Source organism: Hylobates moloch, unplaced genomic scaffold (assembly GCF_009828535.3).
Source record: "Hylobates moloch isolate HMO894 unplaced genomic scaffold, HMol_V3 SCAFFOLD_2, whole genome shotgun sequence".
Taxonomy (NCBI): domain Eukaryota; kingdom Metazoa; phylum Chordata; class Mammalia; order Primates; family Hylobatidae; genus Hylobates; species Hylobates moloch.
The window spans coordinates 46,431,672-46,447,405 of NW_026652277.1; the positions used below are offsets into that span (position 1 = coordinate 46,431,672).

At 37.2% G+C, this 15,734-nt stretch overlaps 1 protein-coding gene across 8 annotated transcripts in view; it reads left to right on the plus strand.

Moving 5' to 3' along the window:
* Positions 1–15,734, plus strand: part of MAPK10 (mitogen-activated protein kinase 10) — a 326,039-nt gene that overhangs the window by 228,335 nt on the left and 81,970 nt on the right. For all 8 annotated transcript variants that reach the window (XM_058433145.1, XM_058433151.1, XM_058433134.1 and 5 more), the window contains 4 exons: positions 7,927–8,056; positions 12,043–12,101; positions 13,258–13,396; positions 14,076–14,241. In XM_058433145.1, the coding sequence (XP_058289128.1) occupies positions 7,927–8,056; positions 12,043–12,101; positions 13,258–13,396; positions 14,076–14,241 (494 nt within the window). The remainder of the gene's footprint in view (positions 1–7,926; positions 8,057–12,042; positions 12,102–13,257; positions 13,397–14,075; positions 14,242–15,734) is intronic.

The following is a 15,734-nucleotide window of genomic DNA, read 5'->3' on the forward strand; positions in this document are numbered from 1 at the left end:
CGCCCAGGAAACCATGCTTTTTCCATGGATCTGTGCATCCTGTGGATCAGAAGATCCCCTCGTGAGCCCACATCACCAAGGTCTTTTTTTCCAGGCACAGAGCTGTGCCACCTGCTTGGGTTGCAACCAGTGGCAGCAGGCTGGACAATGCCTAAGACAACCGAGTGCCTGGGGAAGGGGTGGCCACTCACCATCACTGCAACTCCAGTTGGCCATTTTACCCTGCTGGTGTCAGGGAGACTGGGTGGTTTGAACTGAGAGAAATTTCCCATAGCGCATCACAGTGGCTGTGGCAGATCGTGGCCAGACTGCTTCTTTAGGTGGAACCTGGATCCATCCCTCCTCACTGAGCAGGGCCTCCATGCAGGAATTGTAGCAACTCCAGCCAGGGTTTTCAGACAGAACTCTGATATCCCTGGGAAGGAGCCCCTGAGGGGAGGAGCGGCCAGTCTCACAGTTTGGGGCACCTAGTCTTTCCTGCCTGCTGGCAGTCCAGATGAGGGGGATTCTCCCCAGCACAGCTCAACCTGCTCAGTCAAGGGGCAGCCAGACTGCTTCTTTAAACAGGTCCCTGATCCTGTGCCTCCTGACTGGGTGAAACCTCCCAACAGGGGTTGCCAGACACCTCATACAGGAATGTTCTGGCCAGCATCAGCTCAGTGCCCCTCTGGGATGGAGCTTCCAGAGGAAGGAGCAGGCAGCCATCTTTGCTGTTCAGCAGCCTCTGCTGGTGATACCTCCAAGTGCAGGAGGGACCCAGGTGAACTGGGTCTGGAGTGGTCCCCCAGTAAACCACAGCAGCCCTATGGAAGTTGGGCCATACTGTTAAAAGAAAAACAAACAAACAACAACAACAACAACAACAACAAAAGACCCTACAAAAACCCCATCCAAAGGTCAGCAGCCTCAAAGATCAAAGGTAGAAAAACCCATGAAGATTTGAAAGAATCAATGTAAATATGCTGAAAACTCAAAAAGCCAGAGTGCCTCTTCTCCTCCAGATGATTGCAGCACCTCTCCAGTGGGGGCACAGAACTGCAGTGAGACTGCAATGGTTGAATTGACAGAAGTAGTCTTCAAAAGGTGGGTAAGAACAAACTTTACTGAGCTAAAGGAATATGTTCTAACCCAATGCAAAGAAGCTAAGAACCATGATAAAACATTACAGGAGCTGTTAACCAGAATAACCAGTTTAGAGAGGAACATAAATGACCTGATGGAGCTGAAAAACACAAAACAAGAACTTCACAATTTAACTATAAGTATCGATAGCCAAATAGACCAAGGAGAGGAAAGGATCTCAGAGCCTGAAGACTATCTTGCTGAAATAAGACAGGCAGGCAAGGTTAGAGAAAAAAGAATGAAAAGGAATGAACAAAACCTCTGAGACTTATGGGATTGTGTAAAAAGACCGAACATATGACTGATTGGAGCATCTGAAAGAGATGGGGAGAATGGAAGCAAGTTGGAAAACATACTTCAAAATATCATCCAGGAGAACATCTCCAACCTAGTACGACAGACCAACATTCAAATTCAGGAAATCTAAAGAACCCCGGTGAGATACTCTATGAGAAGATCAACTCCAAGATACATAATCAAATTCTCCAAGGTCAAAATGAAGGAAAAAATGTTAAGAGCAGCCAAAGAGAAAAGCCAGGTCACCTACAAAGGGACACCCATCAGACTAACGACAGACCTCTCAGCAGAAACCCTACAAGTCTAAAGAGATTAGAGGCCAATATGCAACATTCTTAAAGAAAAGAGTTTCTAACCTAGAATTTCATATCCGGCCACACTAATCTTCATAAAGGAGAAATAAAATCCTTTTCAGTCAAGCAAATGCTGAGGGAATTTGTCACCACCAGGGCTGCCTTACAAGAGCTCCTGAAGGAAGCACTAACTATGAAAAGGAAAAACCATTACCAAAACCATTACAAAAACACGCTGGAGTACACAGACCAATGACGCTATGAAGCAACTATATTAACAAGCCTGCAAAATAACCAGCTGGCATCATGATGACAGGATCAAATTCACACATAACAATATTGACTTTAAATGTAAATGGGCTAAATGCCCTAATTAAAAGACACAGAATGGCAAGCTGGATAAAAGGACAAGACCCAACAGTGTGCTATATTCCAGAGAACAATCTCTGTGCACAGACACACATAGGCTCAAAATAAAGGGATAGAGGAAAATTTATCAAGCAAATGGAAAGCAGAAAAAGGCAGGGATTGCAATCCTGGTTACTGAAAAACAGACTTTAAAACCAACAAAGATAAACAAAAGACAAAGAAGGACATTACATAATGGTAAGGGTTCAATTCAACAAGAAGAGCTAACTCTCCTAAATATATATGCACCCAATACAGGAGCACACAGTTTCATAAAAGAAGTTCTTGGAGACTTTCAAAGAGACTTAGACTCCCACACAATAATAGTGGAAACTTTAACACCTCACTGTCAACATTAGGCAGATCATCGAGACAAAAAATTAACAAAAATATTCAGGGCATGAACTCAGCTCTGGATCAAGAGGAACTGATAGATATCTACAGAAATTTCCACCCCAAAACAACAGAATATACATTCTTCTCAGTGCTACTGGCACTTACCCTAAAATTGATAACATAATTACAAGTTAAACACTCCTCGGCAAATGCAAAATAAGTGAAATCATAACAAACAGTCTTTCAGACTACAGCACAATCAAAGTAGAACTCAAGATTAAGAAACTCACTCAAAACCACACAACTATGAGAAAGTTGAAGAACATGCTCCTGAATGACTCCTGGGTAAATAATGAAATTAAGACAGAAATCAAGCAGTTCTTTGAAACCAATGAGAACAAAGAGACAACATACCAGAACCTGTGGGATGCAGCTAAAGCGGTGTCAAGAGGGAAATTTATAGCTCTTAGTGCCCACTTTGAAAAGCTAGAAAGATCTCAAATTGACACCCTAACATCACAACTAAAAGAACTAGAAAACTAAGAGAAAACAAACCCCAAAGCTAGCAGAAGACAAGAAATAACCAAGCTCAGAGCAGAACTGAAGGAGATAGAGACATGAAAAATCCTTCTAAAAAATCAGCGAATCAGGAGCTGGTTTTTTTTTTGGAAAAGTTAATAAAATAGACCACTAACTAGACTAATAATGAAGAAAAGAGAGAATAATCAAATAGACACAATAAAAAATGATAAAGGGGTTATCACCCCACAGAAATACAAACTACCATCAGAGAATACTATAAACACCTCTACACAAATAAACTAGAAAATCTAGAAGAAACAGATAAACTCCTGGACATATACGCCCACACCAAACTGAACCAGGAAGAAGCTGAATCCCTGAATTGACCAATAACGAGTTCTGAAATTGAGGCAGTAATAAATAGCCTACCAACCAAAAAAAAGCCCAGATGGGTTTACAGCTGAATTCTACCAGAGGGGCAAAGAGGAGCTGGTACTCTTTCTTCTGAAACTAGTCCAAACAATTGAAAAGGAGGGACTCCTTCCTAACTCATTTTATGAGGCCAGCATTATCCTGATACCAAAACCTGGCAGAGATATAACAAAAAAAAGAAAACTTCAGGCCAATATCCCTGATTAGCATTGATGCAAAAATCCTCAATAAGATACTGGCAAACTGAATCCAGCAGCACATAAAAAAGCTTATCCACCACAATCAGGTTTGCTTCATCCCCAGGATGCAAGGCTGGTTTAACATACGCAAATCAATAAATGAAGTTCATCACATCAAACAGAACTAAAGACAAAAACCACATGATTATTTCAATAGATGCAGAAAAGTCCTTCGATAAAATTTAACATCACTTAATGTTAATACTCAATAAACTAGGTATTGAAGGAGCATACCTCAAAGTAATAAGAACCATTTACAGCAAACTCACAGCCACTATCATACTGAATGGGCAAAAGCTGGAAGCACTCCCCCTGAAAACTGACACAAGACAAGGATGCCCTCTTTCTCCACACCTATTAAACATAGTAATGGAAATTCTGGCCAGGACAATCAGGCAAGAGAAAGAAATATAGAGGGTATTCAAATAGGAAGAGAGGAAATCAAATTGTCTTTGTTTGCAGATGACATGATCCTATATCTAGAAAACACCATAATCTCAGCCCAAAAGCTCCTTAAGCTGATAAGTGACTTTAGCAAGGTTTCAGGATGCAAATTTAATCTGAAAAAGTCACAAGCATTTCTCTGCACCAGTAGACAAGCAGAGAGCCAAATCATGAATGAACTCCCATTCACAGTTGCTACAAAGAGAATAAAATACCTAGGAATACAGCTAACAAGGGACATAAAGGACCTCTTTAAAGAGAACTACAAACCACTGCTCAAGGAAATTGGGACACAAACAAATGAAAAAACATTCCGTGCTCATGGATAGGAAGAACCAATATTGTGAAAATGGCCATACTGCCCAAAGTAATTTATAGATTCAATGCAATTCCCATTAAACTACCATTGACATTCTTCACAGAATTAGAAAAAACTATTTAAAAAATCATATGGAATCAAAAAAATGCCCAATAGCCAAGACAATCCTAAGCAAAAAGAAGAAAGCTAGAGGCATCATACTACCCAACTTCAAACTATACTACAAGGCTACAATAACCAAAACAGCATGGTAATGTTACAAAAAAATAAAAAAAACACCTAGACCAATGGAACAGAATAGAGAACTCAGAAATAGGACTGCACATTTACAACCATCTGATCTTTGACAAATCTGACAAAAACAAGCAATGGGGAAAGCATTCCCTATTTAATAAATGGTGCTGGGAAAACCAACCAGCCATATGCAGAAAGTTGAAACTGGACCTCTTCCTTACACATTATACAAAAATTAACTCAAGATGGATTGAAGACGTAAATGTAAAACCCAAAACTGTAAAAATCCTAGAAGAAAATCTAGGCAATACTATTCAGGACATAGGCACGGGCAAAAATTTCCTGATGAAAATGGCAAAAACAATTGCAACAAAAGCAAAAAAGGACAAATGGGATCTAATTAAACTAAAGAGCTTCTGGACAGCAAAAGAAACTGTCGTCAGACTGAACAGACAACCTACAGAATGAGAGAAAACTTTTGCAATCTATCCATCTGGCAAAGGTCTAATATCCAGAGTCTACAAGAAATTTAAACAAATTTACAAGAAAAAAACCAACCCCATAAAAAGGGGGCAAAGGACATGAACAGACACTTCTCAAAAGAAGACATTTATGCAGCCAACAAACAAGAAAAAAAGCTCAACATTACTGGTTATCAGAGAAATGCAAATCGAAACCACAATGAGATACTATCTTATGTCATTCACAATGGTGATTGTTAAAAAGTCAAGAAGCAACAGATGCTGGCAAGGCTGCAGATAGGGATGCTTTTACACTATTGGTGGGAATGTAAATTAGTTCAACCATTGTGGAAGACAGTGTGGCATTCCTCAAACACCTAGAACCAGAAATATCATTTGACCCAGCAATTCCATTACTGGGTATATACCCAAAGGAATGTAAGTCATTCTGTTATAAAGATACATGCATGTGTATGTTCATTGCAGCACTATGCACAGTAGCAAAGACATGGAATCAACCCAAATGCCCATCAGTGATAGACTGGATAAAGAAAATGTGGTACATATACACCATGAAATACTATGCAGTCATAAAAAGGAATGACATCTTGTTCTTTGTAGGGACATGGATGGAACTGGAAGCCATTTTCCTCAACAAACTAATGCAGGAACAGAAAACCAAACACTGCATGTTCTCACTTATAAATGGGAGCTGAACAATGAGAAGACATGGACACAAGGAGGGGAACCGCATACACTGGGGCCTGTTGGGGCCAGGAAGCAGAGGAGGGAAAGCATCAGGAAAAATAGCTAATGCATGCTGGGCTTAATACTTAGGTGATGGGTTGACAGATGCAGCAAACCACCATGTCCCACATTTACCTATGTAACAAACCTGCACATTCTGCACCTGTACCCAGGAACTAAATAAAATAAAATAAAATTTTTTAAAAGTGAACAAGAATAGTGTGGAATGTCATTATTAAAGAATTCCAGGACAGACTTAGCTGTATTAAGTATGTCAGAACAGGATTGTTGAATGAATGAGCAAAGGAATGAATTAAAGAATTAGTAGCTCTACCCTAATCTTCAGTAACAATCTATACCCAGAGTAGCAATGTTTATTTAGTACGGGGTCCACATTTTCAGAGCATATTGACGCACTGGAGTTTATTCAGAGAAAACTGACCAGATAGTGACGGAACTTGAAACCACATCTGACAAGTGATGGTAGGGGACTGGTAATGTTTAATTTAAGAAAGTAAAGACTTGGGGGAAAAGTGCTAAAAGCTAAGAGTTACTGAGTGTTTACTCTAGGCCAGGCATTGTGTGCAGCCTTTTAATAGATTTCATATTTTATGGTTAATAATGGAAAGGAAACATTTTATTTTGAGTTGCCCTGGAAGGCAGGACTAACAGTAGTCAGTGGAAACTGCAGAAAGATAACTCTTTATTAGAATGATGGCATTTCTATTCTCAAAGCTGCCCAACAATAGAAAGAGCTGCTTAGATATAATGATTTCCATGTTTTTGGAGGTGGGCAAACAGCGACTGGTGAAACTTTCCACGGACATATTTTAGAGAGGAATGAGTATTAAGTGGAGGTATGGACCAGGTGAACTCTAAGACTTTTTTCAACCTTATTCTGTGAATCTATCCTTTTCCTACAGTACAGCAATTCCATTTTTGGCTTTTAGTTCTGTGGTGTGAGCCTTCAATGGTCAATGTTACTTCTAATGTAGTAGATCAGTTGTAGTGGATTCCGGTTTTGCATTTCCTCCTGACAACTAAGAAAAAACCCAGCAGAACTCAAAGTTTCAGGGATGGGTCACATATTTTGTGAGTGCATCATTAGGTATAATGGCAAAAAGAGCCTCTCTCCCTTTCTCATTTGATCTCTAAACTCATGTATTCTGCATATGAGAGAAATAGCACCAAATATTTAGATTGCTTTTTCAAAGCATTGTAAATTTTCATTCTCAGTGTGAAAGCTTCCCGTGTGAATAGTATTTATTTTTGTCTTTGTATTTAAATGCAGTTATTTATGTTTCTAAAATTCCCTGATCGCATTTCTTATTTTGAGCTTTGTTACTGTTGAGAGTACACTTTGATCATCAGCCCACCAGTGCTTTTATGGCAATTAACATCACACTTTAAAAATTGGTTCTTAGTTGGGTGCCATAGTATGTGGCTGTAGTCACAGCTACTAAAGAGACTGAGGCAGGAAGATAGCTTGAGCTCAGGAGTTCAAGACCAGTCTGGGGAATGTAGTAAGACTCTGTTTCTAAAAAACAATAACAAACAAACAAAACACCTGGTTCTTGTGAATGGGTATAGAAAATGTTCATTTAAAACGACCAAAGAACAATGAAATTTTATAGTTACAAAAAATTAAATATCATATATTAACAGATGAGAAATTCAAGCTCAGAGAGATTAAATGACTTGCCATAGTCACATGGCTAGTGGGAAATTCGAATGCCTGTCTTACTTCTTTATTCCACCCACTTATTGAGGCAATTATATGCTATATTCTTGGCAAGATCTTTTTCTTCTCCTTTTCCCTCTTCTCCTCCTCCCCCCCTTCTCCTGTTTCTCCTCCTTCCCTTCCTTCAACTCTTCTTCGTCCTCCTAGCTAGTAGAATATTCTTATACCATTCACTCACATCTTTACTTACAGCCTGATTGGCATGTGACCAGAGTAGACAGTATCTAAGATTCCAAAATAGCATTTTCTTTACCAATATCCTTAGTCAAGCAGGCAAGAGTTCTAAGGAATCTTTTGTTCTTAATTCTGAGTTGCTGTTGGATCTCTACAGTGCCGCGTATGATGCTGTCCTTGACAGAAATGTGGCCATTAAGAAGCTCAGCAGACCCTTTCAGAACCAAACACATGCCAAGAGAGCGTATCGGGAGCTGGTCCTCATGAAGTGTGTGAACCATAAAAACGTGAGTTTTGTTATTTTTAAACTTCTGGCAGTGGGAGTTTGTGAGATTGGAAAAAGAAAATGTGTCTGTACTTGAGTAAGAAAGGCTTTCTTTACTTTGCAATTCCTGCCTCTTAAGATTGTTTATCCTGCCAATATGCTACATTCGATTTCATTGTCCTCATGGTAGCTTTCTGCTTAAAAATCACCTAAAAACCATATGATGTGGAAGTGATAAATTTTATAAATATTTCCCTAGTTAGAAAATTTACCATATTTGGTTATCTTGTTTCAAATTGAGAGCTTCAAAAAAGAAACAAGACAAGCAAAGCCAAAAGCCAGAAAAAAAAAACCTACAAAACACCATGCTACATTTCTTTATAATTTAGATTTAATTTAGATTTATAATTTAGATTTAATTGCTAACAGTTGAGTTTTATTCATGTTATCTCCTTTTTATTTCAGCTGTAGTCTGGAGGTGGCCTCTAATTGTTCAGTGAATTCGCTGTGTGTTGGCATCTTATTTTTTACAGGGTTGGGCAAGTATGTGACTACATATTTGCAAAGCACTTGAGAATGGGATCAAGAGCTTTTTCTCATCGGAACTCAGCTGGGTAGACCATTAAAGGACTTTCTTCACTTCAGAATCTAAGCTCCTTCAATCACAGGCCAAGACCTCTAGAATTCTTTCTGTGCTCCACTTCTTCTTACTAAAGATAAATAGGAGATAATTCATTATTTTAATGATAAATTTTATTAATAAATAAATTATAATAAATACATCAAATACATTTTAGATATAAATACATAATAATAAATTATAAATTATAAATAAAATTTTATTTTCTTAAAAATCAAAAAATAACTTCATTACAGGTAAAATTATTCTAAAGTATAATGGCTATAATAACTCTCTACAAAGTTCTTATGTATGATAATTACACAGAGCACATTACCAGTGCGGTTTTATAAACCAGGGATCTTGTCCTAATGCTCGCCATCTACCAGTGGCACTGAGAAGACACAAATGTATTAGTATTAAGTTGAAAGATATTTGAAATGCAAATATGCAGATTTGGGCCCCATGACAGTATTTCTCTTTTCCTCTGTTACTGTACCCTGATGATTTTTTAATTCAGTCATTTGACATGTATGTGTTGAATGAATGTGCCAGGCACAGATCTAGATGGTGAAGAAAATAGACAAATCCCTGCCCATGTGGAGCTCATGCTCTATTGGCAAGAGCAAGGCGAGCCACAATAAGACAGGTCAATGAGTAAAATTTCAGGTGATAATAAGTGCTATTAAGTAAGGCAAAGCAAAGGAGGAAGATTTAAAAATGCTGGTCAGTGTATGGTGGGATAGGTTTACCCTTTTAAATAGGCCAAGCAGCAAAGGCCTCACCAAGAAATTGAAATTTTATGAACTGCACACCCATATCTAATATGGCCATGCAACAAACATGAGACTTCTAGAAAGCAATATAGAAATGATAGAAAGGATGGTTCCTCTGAAGAGTTATATACTAATTTGTTTTTTCAGTATGTTACATAAAGGTGAGCGCAAGATTAGCCACATGATCAATGCAATATATTCTGTTATACCAAGGAGGATAGAGCATAACATGGGCAATGAAAAATGGATGGATGCAAGCAATGAATCAACTGTATGGAAAGTTTTCCATACATGTATTTATATTTCCCTCATCCTCATTTCAGACCCTGTTATGCAATACAATGTGGAGAAATGCTCACTTGCTTGGTCAGTTTGAGAGAATAATACTTCCCATTCTTGACTGAAATGTTGGAGACTCATATTTATGAAGCCTGAAAAAGAGTTCCAGATTGCAGTGATAATTTATAAATAGCATCCCACCTGCTACCTTCCTTTTATGTGTGTATGTATGTATGCAGAAGTCTACAGAAACATATTTCTGGAACTTTTTATGAAGAGGAAATTCACTTACAACCAAATGTAAATTTCACATTAATAAGAACGTAGAGCTGTGTTAATACTGTGGAAAGCAAAGGAAGAGTAAAGTAATCCCATTAAATCTTTAATAATCGCGAAGAAAATCTGTTTAGAAAATACTTCTTTATGGTGTTAGTTTGGTCCCCTGTTTTCTGTATTTGTTATCAACTGAAAATTAGATTAAAATTGTTATTTAAAAAAAGAAAATAAATATTCAATTCTAGGAACTAGTGGGGCCTGACAAACGTGGATTCACATCTGTGTGTCTTAAGATGCTGGAATAAAAGAACTGAGATTCCTGTCTGGAAACTATTGGATTAAAATGGAAATTTTATAGCTGTGATAATCTCCTTCTACAGATGCATTTTTTAAATTGACTATTGGTAGGAATTAGAATTTATAAGAGAGCAAAGGAAGGATAGAGGAGAAATTGTGATTTCGAAGAGTAAAAAGTGATAAAACAAGGTCATAGGAAAAGGGAAAATAAAAACATACAGTAGGGAATAGATCTTGATAAATTACCTTTTAAAACAATAAATCTTGATTTATTTAAAATTGTAATGCTATTTTCTAAATTTTTTAGATTATCTAGATTATTTGTTCACTAGGTGATCTGGGTTAGCATTTTTCCATTTTTAAGTAGTGTTCATGTGAATGTTTGTGTGGATGTAATGTGTGGTCTATACACAGTCTCTAATATTTTTGTTTGAACAAATGGCAAAATGAAATACATTACTTTATGAGATTGATAAAGTCCTAGAGAAACAGACCCACTGTAGATGTTCCAATGAAAGGTGTACGTCATAGGCATTTTTCACAACACTCACTAGCACTGAGTACACAGAATAACATGGCACTTTAATCACAAGTTATAAAGATAATTTTAAAACAATTTTATTTCTATATGAATATTCCACACTGCAAGGTTGCTTTAGAAGAGATGATCTTGTATTTTTAAAACTATATTACAACCATTGCCATATATATGTATACTAGAAAACATTGGATGGTACTGTGATTATTTTTTGTCAATAATTTCTTAATCAATTAAAACTATGTGAGACATAAAACATTCTATAGAATTGAGTCAATTTCTCAGGTGTTTAAACTAATTTTGTTTTATGTTTATCACTCCATATGTCTTTATATCATTTATAAAGTTTACTGAAATTCATTGATTGATACTTTGAAGCTTAAATCTTGACCTTGTACTTATCTAATTTTTATAAAATAGTTGCAACTATCTCGTGAGTATAAGATTTTTATCTATATATTTTTATATTCATTTCCTACTGGCACGTTAGTACCAAATATTTAGCTGGAAGAACATTTGAGCTATTGATGTATATACTCTACTCGGAAATGTGACAAGGGGTTTTTACAAAACTTGCTTATGCTAGAAGGTAGATTTTTTTACTAGCTAATATATAAAATAAAGCAGGAAACAAAAAGCTTCTGAATTTAGATAACTTTTAAATAATTTTCTATTAAATTCATCATTGATATCACCTAGAATGCACCTTTCCCCACACATATTATTGGAGCATTAGTTTAATATTTGAGTGTGAGGTAGAAGTAAAAAATATATATAAAGTAACAACACAAAAAAATCATGAAGTAGAACACGACTTTGATTCATCTGGAGAAGTATCCCCTTGCTAAGTCTCGCTGAGTGTTTTACTGCCACCTCTCTTCTCACACAGCATTTCTTCCTTTTTTGCTTAATCCCCCAGAGGCCCATATTCTCCCGCGAGGAATCACACTTGAAAGCAGTGTAACAATTATGCATCTCTCCGACTCTTTCTTCTGCCCAAGAATTGAGCTTTTTAGCTGCATTATTAACCTGAAGACAGATCATCTGTTCTTTCTGAGTATACTTTTCTGTGTCCTCTGAGACAGCTCAAGACATTTTTCCAACTTCTCCATTTCTACCATAGCACTAGTGAGTGACTTTGAGTTGAAATAAAAGTTAAAAATAATACATTCTCTCTCTTTTTTCTTTCTCTCTTTTCTTCTGTTCCTTCCACTCTCTTTCAGATTATTAGTTTATTAAATGTCTTCACACCCCAGAAAACGCTGGAGGAGTTCCAAGATGTGTAAGTAACAAAACTCATGAAGGAAGGGAGAGCACAGCACTCAGATAGCCAAAGGGAATATCACACACACACACACACACACACACACACACACACACACACACACACACAGAGTTGAAATCCCTTGTACTGCTCAAAGAGAGGTAAGAGGTGGGGTCAAATGAAAGGGGTCCAGTGATAGGTAAAGAAGATTCTGTTTGTGGGGTTACTTCCTGGAAAGACATTCTGCCTCCTTTTGGCCTTGTGGCTTTATATACTTTGTTGTTCCATGCTCTTGGTCACTCAGGGAAGGCTTATTTATTTATGATTATTAATAGATTCCACGAACTTTCCACAATGAGTTAATTTACCTGAAGAAATAGTAATAAGGCCAGGCATGGTGGCTCACACCTGTAATCCCAGCACTTTGGGAGGCCGAGGCAGGTGGATCACAAGGTCAGGAGATCAAGACCATCCTGGCCAACATGGTGAAACCCCACCTCTACTAAAAATACAAAAATTAGCCAGGTGTGGTGGCATGCACCTGTACTCCCAGCTATTCAGGAGGCTGAGGCAGGAGAATTGCTTGAACCCGGGAGACAGAGGTTGCAGTGAGCCGAGATCGCACCACTGCATTCCAGCCTAGGTGACGGAGTGAGACTCCATCTCAAAACAAACAAACAAAAAGAAATAGTAATGAAAGGGACGTGAAAATTATCTTTATTCTTTCAATCTTTGTGGTGTCATTGATTTTGTGCGAAGTCTACCCAGTAGTGACAACAGATGGAGGAGAGGAAGTGATTCCCTAGCACCTTGTCTTTAATACAGATACATTGAATTTAATGGAAGAAGCTGTCCTTAATTTTTTCTTATTTGAAATTATAATACTCACAAAAGAATTGAGGGAATACAGGGGAAAGTGAAAGCAAAATTAAGGTAAAAAAATCTATGGACATGAACCAGACACTAATAAATGCTTTTTCTACTAGCAACCTTGTGGTAGGGTTCATATAGCTAACACACATGCAATACCTGGAAATTCTCAAAGTCTTGAATAAGTCAAAGGCAGAGCTAAGAAGTTCAGAAGACTTACAGAGTTAGGAGAGAATTCTGACTAAATCAAAGGACTTCATAGATCTTGTGATCTGGAACTAACATTGTGGATTTACCCTTCTAGTTACTTAGTAATGGAACTGATGGATGCCAACTTATGTCAAGTGATTCAGATGGAATTAGACCACGAGCGAATGTCTTACCTGCTGTACCAAATGTTGTGTGGCATTAAGCACCTCCATTCTGCTGGAATTATTCACAGGGTAAGAACACCTTCTCTAGGATTACAATTCAAATGCTTTAAGAAGAAGAGTAACTGTACATTATTTTCTTTATACAGGGGGCATTGGTCAAATATAATATACTTCCTCATTTCTTTGGTACTAGAATTAGCACCTAGTTCACTAATTGTAGGAGGAAATTCTAGTGATATTGTAGTTGAGTTTGTTCAATGTTATATTTTGGCTCATTGAGATGCAGCTTCTTAGAAGCCTCATGCTTTCAGCTCCTTGATCGGCAGAAGTCATATGTGCAACTGAAATAAGACAATTCATTTCCATAGTTTGTTTCTGGCAGCATAAAGACAGCTTCCCTGATCTGTTCTTCGGTCAGGCCTAGAAATGATATATATGTTGAAAGATTTATGTTGTCCTAAGGAGAAACCTAACAGAAGACAATAAATGATATTTTTTTTCTAAAACCTCTTCCCAAGATTAGTGTAAATTGTGAAAATGATAATACAGTTCTTTTCTGGGATTAAAACACTTTCCAAAAACTAATAGTTAACTTATTTGTAGCAGTAATCATTTGCTTTATTTAGGGCTCTGTAGGCAAGGGGGACCTCAACAGTGCTACTGCAAAATGGCTATGTTGATTGAGTCAATGGAAATAACGTTTCACTTGATACTGGCTTTTAATTTTTTCCCTTATCCTTATTGTTAGGATTTAAAACCAAGTAACATTGTAGTCAAGTCTGATTGCACATTGAAAATCCTGGACTTTGGACTGGCCAGGACAGCAGGCACAAGCTTCATGATGACTCCATATGTGGTGACACGTTATTACAGAGCCCCTGAGGTCATCCTGGGGATGGGCTACAAGGAGAACGGTAGGGATGCTTCGGGAGAGCAGCGTCAAAACCATGAATAAAACGGGTGCACATTGTAGATAGCCAAGGGGAATGTTCTCTTTCATGTACATGCGTTCATAAAGTAGGGCTGCCAGATAGCATATTCAGGGTTTTTTTTAATACTACTGGTAAGAAACACTCATTAAAAATGTGAAGGATGTTATTGAGAAGTCAGTTTTGCTAGAAGAGCACTAAATGTTAATAGTAAAAAAGAATTGTAAATGGAGTCTGATTAAACAGTCAAGTGGATGCTGATTAGCACACGTGCCTAGATATTGAGAAAAATTGCTATTTGGGTTGCAGCTCAGCTGAGCGTGAGTGTGAAAGCAGGAAGGAATCTACCACATTTAGCCATGTGGCTTTTATGTCGTATCTCAGACTGATGGCTGTAGTTCTAGAAAAAGACAAGCAAAAAAGTGACACAAATCCTTGGAGTGAAAATCTTCACAGACAACTTTGAAATAATCCAAATTATTTAAACTGAATAAGAATTTCTGTAATAATTTAATCTGCTCTTTTAGAAATATTTAGAGTAGCAATTGCCTAATAAATCCTTATATATTCCAAAACTCGTAAAAAAGGAAAATGTCAAATTTGACACTACTGCTTTCATAAAGAAAACTTAATATTCACGAACACTTTAAAATGAAGGCTATGGAAGGATTCTTAAAAATGTATTACAATTGAGTGTAGTTGATTAAGGATTTATTAAATATCTGTTAGAAAGCATCGCAATGTATTATTTTGATGAGACTATATCTCACAAGTAATGCACCATTATTGAAAACATATTCAATATAATTAGGAATTAAAATAGTTTTAAATTAGGATTGTATATGTATTCAATGTATCTTTAATATTTATTTTTATATTCTATTCTATTCTATTTAGTTTTTAGCAGTCTATATTAATAAGTTTTATAAAAATAATCAGTGTATTTTTATGTACAGGTGCTACAGGGTACTTTCGTGAAAATTCCCTGGCCACTGAAGTTTACAGAAACTTCTTTGTATACTCTTAGATTAGAAGACAGATAATGTATGTATGCATTTATACATTTATACAGAGGAAGTTAAAAAGTCACCTCTTACAAAGGTCAGGTTCACGCTGGTGGGCAATATCGGAGTTCTGGTACCTTTTGACTCAAAAGAGATGAATCTAGCCCTCCTTGCAAGGCAATACCACATCTAATTTATTCAGAAAAGAAGACATTTTTATACTTTCTTCACAAGTTATTTTTAAAAAGTCAAAGGAGAAACAAAGTCAAGAATCAAGAATGTACAGGAGACTGGGGGGTGCGGCGGTCTGAATTTGCCTATTTGGGCTTTCAGATCTTGGCACTGCAAATAGCTGGTATTAAAATCTCTTTCCCTTCCCTAACTAGAAGGAATTGCAAGTTGCTGCTTTAGGTTTTTGACTTCTCTAAGTCCATGGAGGAGGCCTGCCTAGCACCCTGGTGCTGCCCTCCCACC